Genomic DNA, 19,809 nt, shown 5'->3' with positions numbered 1-19,809 from the left:
GGCTAAGGGTGTTAATTAAAGGCATTGGTGCCTTTTTTTCCTTTCTCTGTTCCTATTCTTCTTTTTCCTTAGAAAATCTTAAATTTTTTTCTATAAAATGAATACAGGGGAGTTCCCATCGTGGCTTAGTAGTATGCATGAGGATGCAGGTTCGATACCTGGACTTGTTCATTGGGTTAACGATCCGGCATTGCCGTGAGCTGTGGTGTAGGTCACAGACATGGCTCGAATCCTGAGTTGCTGTGGTGTAGGCTGGCAGCTGTAGCTCCGATTCAACCCCTAGCCTGGGGACCTCCATATGCCAAGGGTACGACCCTAAAAAGATAAAAAAGACGAAAATAAATAAAATAGACACATAGCAAAATAAATACTAGAACAGCGAGAAGTTTTTATCTTACCTTCCATCAAGTAAATATCCTTTGAATGAAAAATCAATTAGAAATCAATTTAAAGTCAATTAGAAAATTTTAATTATTTATAGGTCACGGTTTAAATTCCATTTCCAAATTGTTGAGTAGGTTTTTTCAAGCTTTGTAAAAAAAATTTTCAGAGTGAATTTTAGCATCATTGCAGTTGTCTTTTCGTCTCTGGATTCATAGCACTTGCGTAGTGACATTTTAAACTGTGGTCTTTGCCTTTTTCGTTGTTGCATTTGAACGTAAGTCTGTTGAATTTATCAATGATAAATTGCTTTATAGCATAAAAATTTTATATTATGCTATAAAAATGTTGAATTAAAAGGGTTTTTCAGAAATACATATTTTGAAAACTACTGTTTCTCTCTTAAATTATAGTCACGATGTAAACCACATGTGATGTGTTGCTTAGAGAAACTGTATGTCATTCCTTTGAGGATTTGGAAATGCTTCCTGGTCCTTTTGTGTGTCTGAACATTTCTTTTACTAAAACTCTTGCTTATGATAAAGTTGGTAGTATTAGCTTTCTTAAAGTTTTTCTGGCATAGACTTTACACTCTTGGACCAGAGGTATAGCTAGTTGAAGTGAGGTCATGTACGAAATCATTTAGGGACCAGCGCGAAATGGTCAAGTGAGATCTATTCTCCTGTTAAACTTGATGAAGTTGGTGATATCATAAGCTTGATTGCCATCACTTCACAGTCTTTAAAACCTGTAACAGTGTTTGTTAGTACATTCAGTGTCATTCTGTACAGGTGTAATTAAGGACTGATAGATTTCTTTAAAGTGTAGTTGATTTACATTGTTGTGCCAATTTCTGCTCTACAGCAGAGTGACTCAGTCATACACATGTGTGTACATTTTTTGTGCTAATTTTCCTTCCTGGTCTGTCCCAGGAGACTGGATATAGTTCCCTATGCTCTACAGTAGGGCCTTGTTGATAATCCATTCGAAATGTAGTAGTTTGTATTTACTAACCCCAAACTCTCAATCCATCTCACTCTCCCTCAGAGCCCAGATAGTTTTAACTCAACTTTTCTATTCTAAAACTATTTGGAAATGTTGCCACAATTTAAAATCGAAAGGAGTTCCTGTCTTGACGCAGCAGAAAGGAATCCACCTGGGAATCACGAGGTCGCAGGTTTAGTCCCTGGCCTTGCTCAGTGGGTTAAAGATCTGGTGTTGCCGTGAGCTGTGGTGTAGGTCACAGACACAGCTCAGATCCCATATTGCTGTGGCTCTGGCGTAGGCCGGCAGCTGTAGCTCCAACTTAACCCCTAGCTTGGGAACCTCCATATGCTACGGGTGTGGCCCTAAAAAAGCACAAAACACAAAATATAATTGAAATACTTTAAATTCTTATTTTAATTTAAAAGCGCTTGCATGTTTCAAATTCATTTTAATGGTGGTTAGATGTTACAGACAGCCAGTGAAATTAGAGAATAAATAAGTTAGATACTCAGAAATAGAGCAGATATATTAGCCTTTCAACAAAGGTGATTTATGGTTTCGCAGCATTATGCTCTTAGAAAACTTAGACAATTGAATATTTTAAGATAATTTTAAGCAATTACTTAAAGTGTCTGTTGCATATTTGAAGCATCATAATGATTTGGCTAGACCAGAGGTCTGCCAGCCATAGCCTGGACCCAGTATCCATTTTCATGCTGCTCTTAATCACAGAACTAAGAATTGTGTTTACATGTTGTTGACTGATAAGGGAGACCCCCCACCCCCCAAAAAAAACCAAACTTCTGTTAAACAGACTCCGTGACCTACAAAGCCTAAAATAGTTACACCTTGGTTCTTTAACAGAAAAAGCTTGCTGAACCCTGGGCTAGATTGTAGTTGCTAATTTTTTTTTTATTATTTTTTTTTAATATTCATGTTATGCCGCAAAATTACTCAGCTCTTAGTTTTCTGAAAAGAAATTGTATTTAAAATTTCATATATCAATGGAATTAAATATTCAGGTAAAATAGTCTGTGTTCTATTTTTAGATTTTTTTGAAGTTTGAAATTATGAATAGGCATGTTTGTCATTTTCCTGTCAGTTTTATTTGGTTGAAATTATGAATAGGCATGTTTGTCATTTTCCTGTCAGTTTTATTTGGTTTCCAGCTTCATAATGCTTGTTAATGTAAAATAATTAAGCAATAATGAAATATTAACAAAAGCTCTTCACTGGTCTTGACTACTTTGTGTTAATAGAAAAAATATTGAGGACATTGTTGCCTCAGTTATTCTCTACTTTGAAAATTGTCTTTGAGAAAAATTGTTAAACAATTTTAATGTTTGTTTTTGTTTTTAAAAGCTTTGAAATTAGGCTCTCTTGTGTGCTTCTCTTTTTTCACTGTTCAATTTAAAGGGAGAAAGCAAATGGTAAGTGTTTAGCTTGCCTCGTCAGTAAAAGTCATGTAGGTTTTCTTGGTTTGTTTTAAAGTATCACCTCTCATTTTTTTCTCATACTTCTATTAGGTGTATCCTAACATAACTAGTAGTGTCAGCTCGGAAGTATAAAATAAATACTGATTTTATGTTGAATAATAATTTTTTATTGTAGCAAAAGGGAAAACACATATCTGCTCAAGGTTTTAGGGGGTTTTTTGTTAGCTTTTGTCTTTATCATAATATTATGATATACATGTGAATATATTTTTAGGAGCTTCAAGGACACGTCAGCTCTTCGTCAAGGATATGTTAGCTGTCATTTTAATTTCATAACTTTTTTCTCCTTAGAGGAAGTTAAACTTTTTTCTTTTTTTAATGGCCGCACTTGCAGCATATGGAAATTCCCTGGGCCAGAGATTGAATCTGAGCCACAGCTGCAACACTGTAAACCCAGTGTGCTGGTTCGGGAATTGAAGCTCTACAGCAACTTGAACCACTGCAGTCGGATTCTTAACCCACCGTGCCGCAGTGGGAACTCCAGAAGTCATGCTCTTTGGTAACAGCTCCATGACTAAAGCCGAAACAGGTTGTTTTCCACTCCTGGAGCATAACATATTTTTGACTTGTAACAATGTATGTATATATTTTATGCTGTGCTTTAATTATGTTTAGGTTTATTTTTATCATAGTGTGGACTAGCGTATCTGAACCATTTTCTAGTTAGTATTTACGAGGTTGAAATTTTCTATGTAACTCAATGTTTCCACTTTTGAACACATTGCAGAGGTTATTCTCTTAACCATAAGAATTTGTGACCCTGTTTTTATGATTGTCCTTTTCTTTTGTTCCTATTAGGTTCTTAGACTTACTGTAAATTAAGTAGTCTATACATTTAAGTAGTGCTGTGTACCATTTTATGTATGGACACAGTGTTTCATTGGAATAAAGGGATATTTTAATTAGACTATTTTTAAAATGTAAACTTGGCTTTCTCAGAAAAATGATAATATAAAAATATCTAAATGTATTCTTGCTTGAGTAGTTTATCATGTAGTTATAAAATAATTTCATTTTGGAAAATTGGGGCAATGCTTGCTTTGTGTGCCACTTTGTTTTAAAACCTAAGTTTCTCTTTCTGGCTTGGTAAATATTAATATTTGGTTTTTAGCGAAGAAAAGAGTAGCTCTTTAAATCTAGTTCAAGATATATATACGAATTTATATGTAAGAATTTTTATTCCCATTTGAGTAGATGGGCAGAGCCCTGGAGAATTGAACACGTGCGTAAAACTCTGAAGGTAGGAGTTATCGTCATGGCTCAGTGGTTAACGAATCTGACTAGGAACCATGAGGTCACAGGTTCAATCCCTGTCCCTGCTCAGTGGGTTAAGGATCCTGCGTTGCCGTGAGCTGTGGTGTAGGTCACAGACGCGGCTCGGATCTGGCTTTGCTGTGGTGTAGGCCAGTGGCTACAGCTCCAATTCGACCCCTAGCCTGGGAACCTCCATATGCCACGAGTGCGGCCCTAGAAAAGACAAGAAGACCAAAAAAAACCCTGAAGGTGCATGTTTATCACATTCTAAGTAAGGCAATCATCTGACCCATGTTTGTTTGTCAGAGGTGCTCTGTTGTAAACCCCCACCCCCCAGGCTTAGTAAACAGTGAGGCTAAAAGCATTGAGGAGATGCAGCCAGGTCAGTGGTACCTCTCCGTGGTTGTCTTTAGTAGCGCATAGTAAACCTTCAGGGAGCTTTTAAAAGATCTGGGTTATCAGGTCTCCATCCTACAAATTGACTCATTTTGTGATCCTAGTAGATTCTGCCATCCATCAAAGTTTTAGTTAAATCCAGTAGTTTTCAACCTTTGTAGCACATCTGTGGAATTTAAAAAAAGATACAGTCCCTTGGGTCTGGATTGGAGCCACGGGATCTGCATTTTAAAACGCTCTTCAGGAGGTCCCGTCAAGGCGCAGTGGTTAACGAATCTGACTAGGAACCATGAGGTTGTGGGTTCGATCCCTGGCCCTGCTCAGTGGGTTAAGGATCCAGTGTTGCTGTGAGCTGTGGTGTAGGTTGCAGACACGGCTCGGATCTGGTGCTCCTGTGGCTGTGGTGTAGGCCGGCAGCTACAGCTCCGATTAGACCCCTAGCCTGGGAACCTCCATGTGCCGCAGGTGCGGCCCTAGAAAAGGAAAAAAAAAAAGCTCTTTAGCTTGTTTATTTTCATTAGCAAAGATAGAAAAGCACTGGCCATATGTTGTAATTAGACTTGTAGTTGAAATTTTTATGGGACTTGGAGAGTTGGAAGTTAGCTTTTTGGCCATTCCCACATGGGAGACAGGAGTTACACAATTAAAACACAGTGCTCTTGGGGGGTTTGACATGGCAGCTTCCAGTTGGACTTTTCATCCTTCTGTGGGGTGGTATCCTCTCAAGTGATATGCTAATTTTTAGTGTTATAAATAGTTCATCTAGACTGGAGTTTGACAGACAAGGTTAAGCCAGGCCAAATCTGAGCACTGCTTGTTTTTAAACAGTTTTGTTGGAACACAGCTTTATCTATATTTTGTTGATGGCAGCTTTGCCTCAAAATGGCCTTGTTGACCAGTTGTGACGTGATTCTGAGGCTTTATCAGGACCAGCTGGCCAGCAGAGATGGAGAGCTACTGCCAGAGAGCTCCTAGCTTGCCCTTTCCCGGGATGGCTTGCCGACCGCTCATCTGGGGCCATTCTGAGAGTTGGGAATCTCTAAAAGGTGGTTCGTATGAACCAAACTGAGAGGAGTTCGTGAATTAAGGTGTAATTTTATTATTTTGTATATTCTTTTTCAGTGTTTTAGAAGGCTTATTGAGCAGAGCACCTCACATCCTAGAGCCTTGGTTCTTTTTTTTGAAGAATCCAAATTAGTGTTCAGAAGGTGCCATGGTAGTCAAGGCAGTAAATCAGAGCGCAGGCTGTTGGAAGGGCTGATAAGATGTCCCTGCCCACTGCTTGGGTCTCAGAGCTGTCACGCCTTTTTGGCTTTAGTCAGTCGAGACAGAAAGCATTGTTTTTTGAGAACGCACCTGTTTTGACCGTGATGGCTGTATTTGCCTCTTGATTTTATGCCCATCTCTTAGACAAAACTAAGACCAGAAACTCTGGCCAGTGACAACATCTCATTAATAGGTGCTGCAGAGAGAACTGACCCTAGTTGTTGCTCACTAGTGAGTGTGTACAAGTGCGTTTTCTGAAGTGGTTGGTGAGTTTTGAGAGAAGTTGCCGTGTTTTTGACTTTGATAAGGCTGTCGCATCTCCTTAGAATTTAGCTCTCAGGAGATTTGGTTGTACTACAGCAGCAGGGTATTTTGGAAGGCTAGATAAACACTCGTTGCATTTGAACAATGGGCATATTTCATGAGTTTTTATAACCTCTTCTTCATCCTGTGGAAAAACTGAAGCTTTATTTGCTGGGTTTGGTGTCAGGTTTAGATGTGACCTACTGGGACAGTCACACCTGTGCAGTGGCCTCCCAGAAAATGCTCTCATTGTGACCAGTTTTTTTATGTTTTTATTATTTATTCACTAAAATAATTATTTTTTATGATGACCCAGGAACTTTTCTGAGCATTTGGGAATGGTACATGATTGGAACTTAGAGTTTTGTCATCTGATGAAAAGATAAATGTTTTTAAAGTTAACATATACTCTTGGAAGTTATCTTTGGGCTTTTGATATTTGGGGTATTTGGGTTGAAGATAATAATCAATTTTAACCAGCGGTTGAAATCTTGGATCACTTCTCAGAAGGATTATTTAATAATTTTAATGATGTCCAATTATTTGTAGGGAAAACCTTAAAGTTTTCATCAAAACTAGGACAAATGAGTATGAGTACAATGTAAAATTACTTCTCTTACAGCAGGTGTAAATAGGCTGTCCAGGCAAAGCAGGATGCGCGGTCACCTTCATCCCGTTGTGTCTGAGGATGCTAGGTCTTGTTTTCCCCTCCCGTTGTCTCGTAACAACCCAGATGGGAGTGGTTACTACGTCCTTTATGTTCTTTTCACATTGCATCAGAGGACACTTGGTTGGACTTAACTATTTCTGTGTCGTATTAGATGACTCCGTGTCATTTTTGGCCCTACATTCCTTTAGAGTTTCAGAGAGGCTCGTGTCCAGGAAAATTTCCATGTCTCTTTTTCCCTCCTGGAGACGGTGGGTACTCTGTGCATACGCAACCTCCTTGGATTACTCACCCCACCTAAGATGCTACGTCCTTTTGAGTTTGATCCTTTTTAGTACTTACATTACCTTATAACTGTCACCTTACATGTTTATCCATATTGAGCGCTGGAGTCTTTTGTTTTTTTGTTTTTGATTTTTTTTGTCTTTTTGCTATTTCTTTGGGCTGCTCCCGCGGCATATGGAGGTTCCCAGGCCAGGGGTCGAATCGGAGCTGTAGCCACCGGCCTACACCAGGGCCACAGCAACGCGGGATCCGAGCCGCCTCTGCAACCCACACCACAGCTCACGGCAACGCCGGATCGCCAACCCACTGAGCAAGGGCAGGGACCAAACCCGCAACCTCATGGTTCCTAGTCAGATTCGTTAACCACTGCGCCACGACGGGAACTCCCAATGGGTATATTGAAAAAACTGATACAGTCGACTTATTTTGCTGTGTTGTAGGAATACTTCAGGTCTTTTCATTTGAAATGGTAAGTTCTTCTAATCTTACTTAGTTCAGAATGGTAAGATCTTTTAGCTAATTTTTACTTTTTTAGATGAGTTGGAGAAGAGTTGAGTCAGTTTTGGCGAATATGAGTGTTGAACTAAAGTGAAAATTTTTTTAAATGTCCACTGCATGCAATGCAAATAATAGGAATTTTGTTCATTTATTACATAGTTTTTGAGTTAATAACAAAAAAATTCTGGAAAGACATAAAAACTGTTACTTCGCTTTGTGATGTAGAGCCCCTTCCAGGAGTTGTCTTACAAGATGATTATGTAAAAAAGATTTTAGGCCGTTCAGTATCCGTTACCTTCTGTACTTGTATTGAGACCATGAAACTCTGTAGTACCCCCTGAAGTGTCAGAATTTTCTACCAAATCAAACTAGATAAACGAGGCTATCACTATCTGTGTGTGATGATTAACTACTAGTGTTAGGGAGCAGAAGACCCGGTTTGGAAAATGAGCATGTTCGGCTGGGGAAACGCATTTACTTCTGTTTCAGATGTCAAGTAATGGCGAGCATGTGGGTAAGTTTGCCTTGTTTTCGTAGGATGTTTTCCACTATATTGTGCCCCACTTTGCAAATCCTGTCTTTTCCGGTCGTGAGTTTACCATGATTCACAGATACAGCTTTTTTTTTTGGTCTTTTTTTTTTTTTTAGGACTTCACACACGACACATGGAAGTTCCCAGGCTAGGGGTTAAATCGGAGCTTCAGCTACCAGCCTACACATACCACAGCAGCTCAGCAGCTCAAGGCAGCGCCGGATCCTTAACCCACTGAGACAGGCCAGGAATCAAACCCTTGTCCTCGTGGGTATTAGTTGCGTTCGTTACTATAGAGCCACAACGGTAACTCCACCTTAGTTTGACATATTACTGCTTTTTCTAAGTTCTGCTTTGAACAATTGAAATGCTTGTTGAGTACTTTCTCTTATAATTATGAATTTTTTGTAACTTTTTGAATTGTATTTAGTTACCATTTTAACGTGTTGCTTTGGGTTATCTACTTTAAAAGAGTGTGTAATTTTTCAACATTTCAAAGCTTCTGGTGGACTATCAAAGTAACTTGTTTAAATGTTTAAATGTGTCGCAAACAGAAAAAGACACTCTTCTCTTAAACACTTAATGTACTTACTTCATTCTTAATACATTTGAATACATACACTGTGTTGCTTTCTTCTGTTGCTGGGACCAGTTTGGCATTGTTTTTTGTGCAGCTTATATTGCTGTTTTGTTTCATCTTTCATATCTTGATTTTACCAATTATGACAACTGTTTTGATTTTGATATGTAAAAATACTGGGTAAGAGGTTATAGGTAAAGAAATGCAAGCCAGTCCCCAGAATTAATGTGCTTTGGTAAAAAAAATTAAAATTATTATGTCTGGGAGGTTCTGCCATGGCACAGTGGGTTAAGGATCTGAGCGCGTTGGATCAGGTCACTGCAGAGATGTGAGTTTGATCCCTGGCCAAACTCACCGTGGCGCAGTGGGTTAAAACGTCCAGTGTTCCGCAGCGGTGGAGTAGGTTGTAGCTGTGACTTGGATTCGATCCCTGGCCTGGGAACATGGAAATACTATGAGGGTGACCATTAAAAAGAAAGGGTTGTGTCTTTGTTGTAGTTGGTATCTTTATTACTGATGTCTTTAAAAATTTGGGATAGGGAGGTCCCGTTATTACTCAACAGTAGTGAACCCAGCTAGTATCCATGAAGACTCGGGTTTGATCCCAGTATCTCTGGCGTTGCTGGGAGCTGTGGTCCAGACGTGCCTTGGATCTGGTGGTGCTGCGGCTGTGGCGTGGGATGGCAGCTGCAGCTCCGATTCGACCCCTAGTCTGGGAACTTGGATATGCTCTAGGTGCGGCCCTAGAAAGTTTGGGATACTAAATTTGAAGAACAGTGAAATACTGCTATTTAATTTCAGTTTTTTTTGTTTGTTTGTTTTGCTTTTTAGGGCCGCACTCTAGGCATATAGGAGTTCCCAGGCTAGGGTTCAAATCAGAGCTATAGCTGCTGTCCTACGCCACAGTCACAGCAGTGTGGGATCTGAACTGTGTCTGCGACCTACACCACAGCTCACAGCAGCACTGGGTCCTTCACCTGCTGAGCGAGGCCAGGGTTTGAACCCACATCCTCGTGGATCCTAGTAGGGATTGTTAGGGATCGCCCTAGTTTGTTTTTATTGTATCTATTCATTTATTTATTTATTGTCTTTTCTGCTATTTCTTGGGCCGCCCCTGCGGCATAGGGAGGTTCCCAGGCTGGGGGTCGAATCGGAGCTGTAGCCACCTGCCTACGCCAGAGCCACAGCAACGCGGGATCCGAGCCGTGTCTGCAACCTACACCACAGCTCACGGCAACGCCGGATCCTTAACCCACTGAGCGAGGCCAGGGACCGAACCCGCAACCTCATGGTTCCTAGTCGGATTGTTAACCACTGCGCCACGCCGGGAACTCCCCTAATTTGTTTTTAAAAGCAGCTTTTCAGAGGGATTTTGCCATGACAGTTGACAAGGATAATCTTGAAAATTTACTATACCCTCAGGTATGTAGATTAGAAATAAAATTGTCAGCTCAGTGTAAATTTGTCTAAAAAGTTAATTTGTTTAAAATATTTTAAAATATTTTCTTCAGTCTCTTGATGCATGTTGGAGTATATGTAGTTACATTTAATCTTCAATTAGCCACCATGTGTATTAAAAAGTAGCAATTGATTTTGCTACACAAGCAGTTGAATTTGACAGTGACCTCAAAACAGTCTGTTTTACAAAGTTGCCTGAATCAGGCTTTAAAAATTCACTTTGGCAAGTTCCTGCTGTGGTGCATCAGGGTTAATGATCCAGCTTATCTCTGTGGAGGCTGATTCAATCCCAGCAGTGGCTTATGAATCTGGCTGGTGTTACTGCAGCTGTGCTGTAGGTCCCAGCTCCAGTTCGGATTCAGTTTCTGACCTAGGAGCTTCCGTATGCCACAGGTGTGGCCAAAAAAGAAAAAAAAAATTGAGTGGAATTGTAGTTTATGAGGCACTTGCATTTAGGTTTTTTTGTTCTTTGTTTTTTTGTCTTTGCAGGGCTGCATCTCCGGCATATGGAGGTTCCCAGGCTAGGGGTGGAATCAGAGCTGTGGCCGCCAGCCACAGCCACAGCCACGCCAGATCCAAGCCGAGTCTGCAACCTACACCACAGCTCTCGGCAATGCCGGATCCTTAACCCACTGAGCAAGGCCTGGGATCAAACCTGCGTCCTCATGGATGCTAGTCAGATTCGTTTCCACTGCGCCACAACGGTTCATGAATGTAGAAAGCTAAGAATAAGTCCCCCTGTGTGTATTTACGGTTCCTTTAATAAGTAGCAAATGGTTATTATTTCATTACTAAAACTTGTGGTAAGATGCAATTTATTGTTCAAAAAGAAACTGTATTTTAGAGTAGTTTTGGGTTCACAGCGCAGTTGAGCGGGCGGTACACAGATTTCCCACGTTCGTCCTTTACCCACGTACACGTGGACTCCCTGCCCTTAGATCCCTGCAGCACGGAGGGTCTGTTTGTTCTTGTGGGTGAACTCGCACTGACACGCTCTCTTCATCACGTGTTCATAGTTTACATTCCGTGGCCTCCCAGCCCGGAAACCCTATGTGAGAGTCCTGAATGCTCCACCTTCCGCCCCTTGTCGCCATCCCGGGCGGTCACCGATTCTTTTCTTGTCTCCAGTTGGAGCCATCCTGTGTGAGCCTCTTTTGGCTTTTGGTAATAATCACTTAGTACGATTCCTCCTGTTGTGTTTTCCATATGGCTCAGCGCTCCTTTCTTCTGGACGCTGTCGATACGCAAGTCTGTCTGTCACCTGCTGAAGGATGTCTTAGTTGGCAGTTGTGAAGAAAGCTATTGTCAGTATCCTTGTGGAGGTTTTTGTGGGGATATTCATTTTCAACTCCTTTGGGTAACAGCAAGTGTATGATTGACTGCTGGAGCCTATGGTAAGAGTACATAAGTTTGGAGTTCTCGTCGTGGCGCAGTGGTTAACAAATCTGACTAAGAACCATGAGGTTGCGGGTTCGGTCCCTGGCCTTGCTCAGTGGGTCAAGGATCCGGCTTGGCCGTGAGCTGTGGTGTAGGTTGCAGACACGGCTCGGATCCCGCATTGCTGTGGCTCTGGCGTAGGCCGGGGGCTATAGCTCCAATTATAGACCCCTAGCCTGGGAACCTCCATATGCTGAGGGAGCGGCCCTAGAAAAGGCAGAAAAACCGGAGGGGGGGGGGAAGAGTATGTATGTTTAGTTTTGTAAGAAACTCTTAAATTGTCTTGCAAAGTGGACCTCCCTTTTTGCTTTTCCAACAGCAATGAATGGAAATTCCTGTTTCTTCACATCCTTACCAGCATTTAGTGTTGTCACTGTTTAGGTTTGTGGGTGTTGTAATCAATAGGTTTGTTGCGGTATCTCATCTCAACTTGCAGGTCCCTAATGGTACATGATGTACATTTCACTTTTGGGGTCATAAAGCTGAGAAACATTCCTCTGTCCTCACTGGTACAGGTATTGGGGGTGCATGTTTTCAGATTGAAGGGAAAAAACACTACGTTGTATGTTTTAAAGATCATGTCATGTTACTTAAAACGTTCCCCCCTATCCATATGGCCATGTATGTCTTGGAAAATACTCTTGTTTATTGCTTGAATTAAGAGTGTCTTCTATGCATTCTCTGTGGGTTATATTGCGAAGTTTGCATTGTATTATTTGAGCTCTGTTCATAGGAACATGTCTTACTTCCCTTTTTAGATTATTAGAAGATTACTTTCTTGATGCTTATTACTTTTTAATAACCTGATACTTTTTAAATGAGCAATTTGTTGGCATAGTGGCCTTTTTTGTAATTTTTTTCTTTATTCCTATTTTGAAAAATATTTCATGTCATTATTTTTGTTGCATTTGTCTAAATAAGTTTGTTACTTAGTATTTCTAAATGCTAACAATTTTGTTTAATTTCTCTGATGAACATGTAAGTTTTTTTATGGCTGCACCGTCGCTGTATGAACCCTCACCTCTGCGTTCACCCTGGGCGCTGCAGTTGGATTCTTTACTCCCTGTGCCATGATGGCAGCTACTCCAGTGAAAGTCGGACTAGCTCTCTAATAGTCTTTTATTCTTTTGTATAAACTAGTAATGTTCCTTTTAGTGAAGGAAAAGATCGATTTCCACGTGCTAGAGGTAATTTTATATTGGGATTTGTAGCATTATCTTTGTAAAGAGGTGGAACCTAAGTGGCATATGTAGTCCTTGTACATTCCATGAAAGTTTCTTTAGAGTCATACACGAAAGCATTTGATGAATTGGAGAATGATTGCGGCTGAACTGTTGACTCCGATAAGAATTTGGATTGGTGGAAATACTGTCATCGATTGCAGAATATTGTTTCCAGTTAAATTGGTTTAGTCAGATTGTCCATCGTTATTTAGTTTACTGTTTCCTAAGCCTTAGGCATTCTGTTATACATTATTTTAGTCTAATATTTGCATCATTTAGTTCCTGTAAATTAGATTGCCTTAAAAAAAACAACCCTAAATTATCTTCAGAATCAGAGATGCTGTCCTAAGTATTAAGGGAAAAAGTCAGTATTCTCCATAAAAAAAAAGTTCTCCACCTGGGGGTACACTGGTACATTAGTACAAGTTTTCTTCTGCTTTATATTTTCATGAAGAGATAATGACTGGGACTTGAAAACAGTGGTTGTCAAACATTTTGGATTCAAGTCCTTTTTTAAAGCTACTGAAAATTAACGAGTTCTCATCATGGCATGTCACAGAAACGAATCTGACTTGTCACGAAACGGATGCAGGTTCGATCCCTGGCCTAGCTCAGTGGGTTGAGGATCCAGCATTGCCATGAGCTGTGGTGTAGGTCACAGACATGGCTTGGATCTGGCATTGCTGTGGCTGTGGCGTAGGCTGGCGGCTGCAGCTCCAACTTGACCCCTAGTCTGGGAACCTCCATATTCTATGAGTGTGGCACTAAAAAGATTAAAATAATAATAAATAAAAGTTATTGAAGCCTCCAAAGAGCTTTTGTTTAGGTTATATTTCAATTTACCATATTAGAAATTAAAAGAGATTTAAAAGAAAATGGGTTATAGTAGGAAGACTGGACTTTTTTTTAACATTGTGTTGCAAATTAATGTTCAGCTTTGTATAGCAGGAAGAGTGGTGGTGGTGTACTGTTTTGTGAATTTATTTGATGTTTGGCTTTATAGAAAATGGTTGGCTTCCCACATTTGCTTTTGCATTCCATATACTGCAGAATGTTTTTTTGGTAAAAGTACATGAAGAAAATCTGGTTTCACACAGATAAGTAATTATCAAATGGAGACAAGTATATATATTTTAACTTTACCAGATAATTGTGAATATTCTTGTTTGATAATTGACAAGCAGTCGTTCCTTAAAAGTGCTCATTTGCATTAGAGTCCATTGGTCTGCCTTGGTCTTGGAATGGGTCTTTTACCCATGCATGTGTTTGTAATGTTTTGTACCAAAGAGAAAAAGACTGATCCATTGAGTTATGCAAATAAGTCTTCCAAATATTAAAGTAGTTTGTAAAACAAAATTTAAAAAGAAATCACATTTCTTAATATCAGCCACTCATCTCATCTGCTTGGAATACAAGTCAGTACTTGGTTCGTCTGTTAAATGTAAATACTTGCTCCAGGAAAAAGTTTTATTCTGCTTATAACCCAATTGCAGGCATGGCTTTTCTTGAAATAACAACTCGACTTCAGCATACGGAAGTAATTTTTTATATATGTGTGTGTCTATCTTTTGTTGCATAGAATGATAAAAAGATGTGTACTGACGGATAGTGCTGCGTGATCACGGTAGGCGTAGCTTGACTGTAATTGTATCGTAATGCGAAGAACACCGTGGTCGCTGGGAAACCTGGACTGTAAGTGCCTGGATTTGGGTTAAGACACCAGGATTCTTGCCCACTGTTGCTCTTGCACCATCCCCGAGAATGCCTGGAGTGAAGATCCCAAAATAGACCAGTGTTAGAACTGTGTCTCATTCCAGTGACCATGAGACTTGAAGTAGTGTTGAGTTTGTGCGTGTGTTGGATGCATCTTGGGGACTTTCAGCACTGCAGGAACCACACCTTGAGAACTTCTGTATTAATGGGATCCTGCTTTAATTTTTTTTTTTATGGCCACACTTGTGGCTTATGGAAGTTCCTGGTCAAGGGATCTAATCAGAGTTGTAGCTGCAGTCTATACAGCCACAGCAACACAGGATCCAAGCTGCATCTCTGACCTACGCTGGATACTTAACCGACTGAGCAAGGCCTGGAATTGAACCTGAATCCTGATGGACACTATGTCAGCTTTCTAGCCCTCTGATATGATGTGTGGTTCTAGAATCAGTCATACTTTACTTTCTTTTTTGGTCAACTGTGAATTTATATTTTAGTGACCAGATTTCGGGAATGCCTATGGATAATCCTTTTATCAGAGGGCACACCTTATAAATATAATATGGTAAGAATTCATGAGAAGCCTTTCCTTTTGTTAGTCCTTATTGGAATTCTTTTTTTTTTTTTTTTTTTTGCTTTTTAGGGCCACACCTGTGGCATACGGAGGTTGCCAGACTAGGGGTCAGATTGAAGCGACAGCTTCCAGCCTACACCACAGCTCACGGTGACGCCGGATCCTTAACCCACTAAGCAAGGCCAGGGATCAGTCCCACAACCTCATGGTTCCTAGTTGGATTCGTTTCTGCTGTGCCGCAATGGGAACGCCCTCATGGGAATTCTTAAAAAATGAAAGTGCCCTGTGAAATAGGAAATTTATGCAGTCTGATTTTGACACAGTTTTGAGGTCAGCTCAGCTACTTACCATATATGTGACCCTGAGTAAGTTATTGAGCAGCCCTGTGCCTCAGTTTTATGATCTCTCCATGTGATAACTAATAGTAGACTTGACTTCATAGGGTTTCTGAGAGGATATAGAAAATGAACGAAAACATTTTTCATCATAGCTTTATGACTTTATATTGCAATGCAGTCTTTTTTTTTTTTTTTTTGGCTTTTTAGGCCGCACTTGTGGCATATAGAAGTTCCCCGGCTAGGGGTTGAACTGAAGCTGTAACTGCAGGCCTGCGCCCTAGCCATAGCAGCTCCAGATCTGAGCCACGCCTGTGACCTACACCACAGCTCACGGCAGCGTCCGATCCTTGACCCACTGAGCAAGGCCAGGGATCAAATCCGTGTCCTTGTGAATACTAGTTGGGTTCATTACCAGTGAGCCATGGCAGCACTCCTTGCAGTGCAGTCTTTGGAGATTTTTTTTTTTTTTTTAATTTTATTTTATTTTTTGCCATTTCTTGGGCCGCTCCCGCAGCATATGGAGGTTCCCAGGCTAGGGGTCGAATCGGAGCTGTAGCCACTGGCCTACACCAGAGCCACAGCAACTCGGGATCCGAGCTATGTCTGCGACCTACACCACAGCTCATGGCAGCGCCGGATCGTTAACCCACTGAGCAAGGGCGGGGACCGAACCCGCAACCTCATGGTTCCTAGTCGGATTCATTAACCACTGCGCCACGACGGGAACTCCAGGAGATTTTGTTTACATGTAAGTTGTTGCATGTCAGACCACGGTGGTTTTGGCACTGTGGTGCCGAGGGTTAAGGATCCCAGTTTGTCTGTGCGGCGGCGTGGGTCAGCGCTGAGGTGTGGGCTTGATCCTCATCCCAGCACAGTTGGTTAAGGATCCGGTGTAGCCTTAGCTCTGGCTTTGAGCTGATCCCTGGCCTGAGCAATTCCATTTGCCTTGGGTACAGCCAAAACAAGAAAACCCTCCAAACATCATACTCATTTCTTTAATAAAAGTAATTATGTATCCTTAAAATTTGTTTTGTAAAAAATCCCGTCTTAGGTATAAGTTCTAACTTGAAGTATATTAGAAGAGTTTGTAGCGGTGAGGGCCTTGTGTAATGGTTTTGAAGTGGAGGCGCCTTCTTCAGGTGATTCTCTATTGGAAGAGTGAGATGTACTTAGAGTGACAAGGACTATCTTAGTTGTTGATGACCGCTACTCACACGTATTGTTTCTGCTCTCTCCCTTTATTTTTTTAAACTTTTTTTTATTACTCAAATGAATTTATCACATCTGTACTTGTATAATGATCATAACAATCCAATTTCACAGGTGCTTTCTACCTGTTAGAAGTAAGTAGCAGTAGATTTATAGGAGGTTAACTTCATGACATGATTGGGTAGCTGAAATTTTTTCGCTCATTCTAAAATTTTTTTAAAGGGATCTGGCACCTAATTACACTATCTCTTAATTTTAAGTATATAACACTGTAAAATAGTACTCAGCAATTTTCTTTAAGGAAATGTCAGCAGTAAAAAATAAATTGAGTGTATGCATGTTTAATGGAATATGCTATAATACACAGCATGAATTGTTATTTTAACCTAGTGGTCTGCTGCATTAGGATGGATTATTTTAAGACATTCTGATTATCTTGTTTAAAGAAAAGTATTTTAGAACTGGAAGTAGTTTATAATAGAACATCAAAAAGGGAATGTCTTGGCCATTGTTGATCTCTTCAGTATGTTAATATACTTTCCACAGAATTTTCTTAAAGAGGGAGATAGAATAGTAGAATAAGTTGATATCTACTTAATTTTGTGAATAATAAAGCTATGCATTATTTCAGAAAGTGACAGTAAAGCTGAAATTATAAAGAGATAGTAGACAAGGTTTTGCTCTCTCTCGTACCACCAATCGTAGGCATCCAGCTGAGGTGTTGGTGTGTAGAAGGGGGATTTGAACACCGAGGTCTCAGACAGTGAGACTGTAATAATCAGCCTCTGATAGGAATTGGTTTCTTTTTGTTTTTTTTTTTTTTGTTTGTTTGTCTTTTGTCTTATTAGGGCCGAACTCGCGGCATATGGAAGTTATCAGGCTAGGGGTTTAATCGGAGCTGTTGCTGCCAGCCTACACCACAGCCACAGTAACGCAGAATCCGAGCTGCGTCTTCCACCTGCACCACAGCTCACGGCAACGCAGGATCCTCAACCCACTGAGCAAGGCCAGGGATCGAACCTGCAACCTCATGGTTCCTAGTCGGATTCGTTTCTGCTGCGCCATGTCGGGAATGCCATGATTGAAGTTGCATTCCTAGGCTGTCATCTTTAAGGCAAATCAAAAGTAAAAACATAGGCGTTCGTACTGTAGCGTAGTTCATTACTCCTCCAGCACATGTCTGTGGCGTTGCCAGGTTGATCCCTGGCTCGGAGCAGTGGGTTAAGGATCTAGAGTTGCTGCGCCTGTGCTGTAGGTCGCAACAGTTATCTGCTATAAATGATGTGCTAACAGTTACCTGCTATAAATAAGATGAGGACAATTTTCTTTTTTCTGAGAATCCACACTTAGCAGTAGCTTCTAGTGAAGAGGAAATGACAGAATTATTGATAGTAATGCTTAGTGTGATTCTAGAAGAGTAGTTTTCCTATAATTATAAATCTATATGATTTCATCGTTAGTTGTATAAAATAGTCCTAAGTTTTTGCTGGTCAATAATGATATCCATTAATATTTAGTGTTTTATGATGAGACATTTATTTTTAGGAAAGTTAAAGTAGCTTTGAGAAAGATTTTGTATTTGCATTTTCTCTATAACAAAAAATGTTTCTTCATGGAGCTTTGTAAATGGTGTTTTCTTGTACCTTAGCTTTGTTAAGGATTAAGTTTTGAGTTTGTTGTGGTTTTGCCTTAGTGACATTAATCCATAATAGTCTTTTATTTCTTTCATTTCTAGGTTTCTAGGTACTTTTCACCAGTATTTTAAAATCAACTCATTTTAATAAAACTGCCTTTAAAGTAGAAAGTATGTGCTTTCTTTAGATTTAGGTATTGCTGTTTTTGTCTCTTTTTATGATTGCTCCATTTAACACTGTAATAGTGCAAATTTATCTTGATTAATTTCACCTAGAGGTTTCATTTAAGTTAAATCTCTGTAACTTTCGTGGTAAATTAAGTTTTAGGAAGTAGTTCCTGTACTGAAACTTAAAATGTTCTGTTCACTTGTATGGACTTCTTTGTCATGGTTAACCTTGAGAGCATTTTGTTTCAGACCTTGCCAGCAGCCTAATAACGCTTTTATTTAGGTTTCCAAGTAAAATCCTTGTTGAAGTAAAGGAAGCAATATTATGTCGAGCTTTCAATATTTGCTTTCGTTTGGTGGAGGCTTTTATGGTACATCTGTATGTCCTGGGTGAAATAATGCTTGAGTATTTGAATAAAAATGCAAAAATGATACATTAATATTTCAAAAATGACAATTGTCTATAACCTTATTTTTAGCTTTGTGGCCCAGAGCTGTTTGTGTTTCGTGTGTGATATATTTGAATATGAAAGTGGTAACAGTCATTTCTGTTTTAAGACTTTAGAGACCTGGGAGGGAAAAACAGTTGGTTCTGGTGGTTATCATTAACTAGAGTTTTCATCTCTTAGAATCTAGGCATGTGTCTATGATAGGTTGGAAGAAGAGCATTAAAAATATTCTGTACCCGTGTTGCTGTGGCCCTGGTGTAGGCCGGTGGCTACAGCTCCGATTAGACCCCTAGCCTGGGAACCTCCATATGCCGCAGGAGCGGCCCAAGAAAAGGCAAAAAGACAAAAATAAATAAATAAAGTAATTAATTAAAATATTCTGTAATCTTATATATGCCTCATTGATAATCTAGCGGTATAAATTGAGACTTCTAAGCGCTTTATTCTTGGATACTGAAATTTCTTTTCCATGTTCTTATTAATTAAATGATGTTAGAAATTAACTTGTGATGGAACGTGATGTCCCAATTTATTCTTTTCTTTTTGATTTTAGATGGGAAGTGTAATGTCCTAAGATCGATAGGTTGACTGTGACAACTATGTTTACTTACAGAGAGAACAGGAAATGAGAATGGGTGATATGGGTCCCCGTGGAGCAATAAACATGGGAGGTAGGGATTTGAAACAAAGGCTTCTGTAACTTGTTGTTTTCCAGGGAACTGCACTTGCTCTTTGCGGTATCTACATATCAGTTATAAACTAAGATTTGGAAACAGCATTTGTAAATGTTGCAATCTCTTGTGTTTACTAAATTGAGGGGGAAAAGACCAGTATGTTAAAAATAAATGCTTACAAAGAATATTTTCAAGTCTAACAGATGGATTTAATAGTTTCAATGAAAGAAACCTGTAACCAGGTTTTGATAAACTGAAACTTTGAGTCATCGCATGGTGTAATAAAGT

The 19,809-nt window shown here is 39.9% G+C and overlaps 1 protein-coding gene across 5 annotated transcripts in view; it reads left to right on the top strand.

Annotated features, from left to right (window-relative positions):
- PSPC1 (paraspeckle component 1) overlaps positions 1-19,809 on the top strand; it is a 94,093-nt gene that overhangs the window by 38,623 nt on the left and 35,661 nt on the right. The window contains exon 7 of one of the 5 annotated variants that reach the window (XM_047756403.1): positions 19,461-19,518. The exons of the other annotated variants lie outside the window; for them this stretch is intronic. Coding sequence (XP_047612359.1) covers positions 19,461-19,518 — 58 coding nt within the window. The remainder of the gene's footprint in view (positions 1-19,460; positions 19,519-19,809) is intronic. 5 annotated transcript variants of the gene reach the window in all.

This window comes from Phacochoerus africanus, chromosome 13, assembly GCF_016906955.1.
Source record: "Phacochoerus africanus isolate WHEZ1 chromosome 13, ROS_Pafr_v1, whole genome shotgun sequence".
Lineage (NCBI taxonomy): Eukaryota > Metazoa > Chordata > Mammalia > Artiodactyla > Suidae > Phacochoerus > Phacochoerus africanus.
Note: the sequence above shows the minus strand (reverse complement) of the source record. Positions and strands in the feature narration are given on the sequence as shown.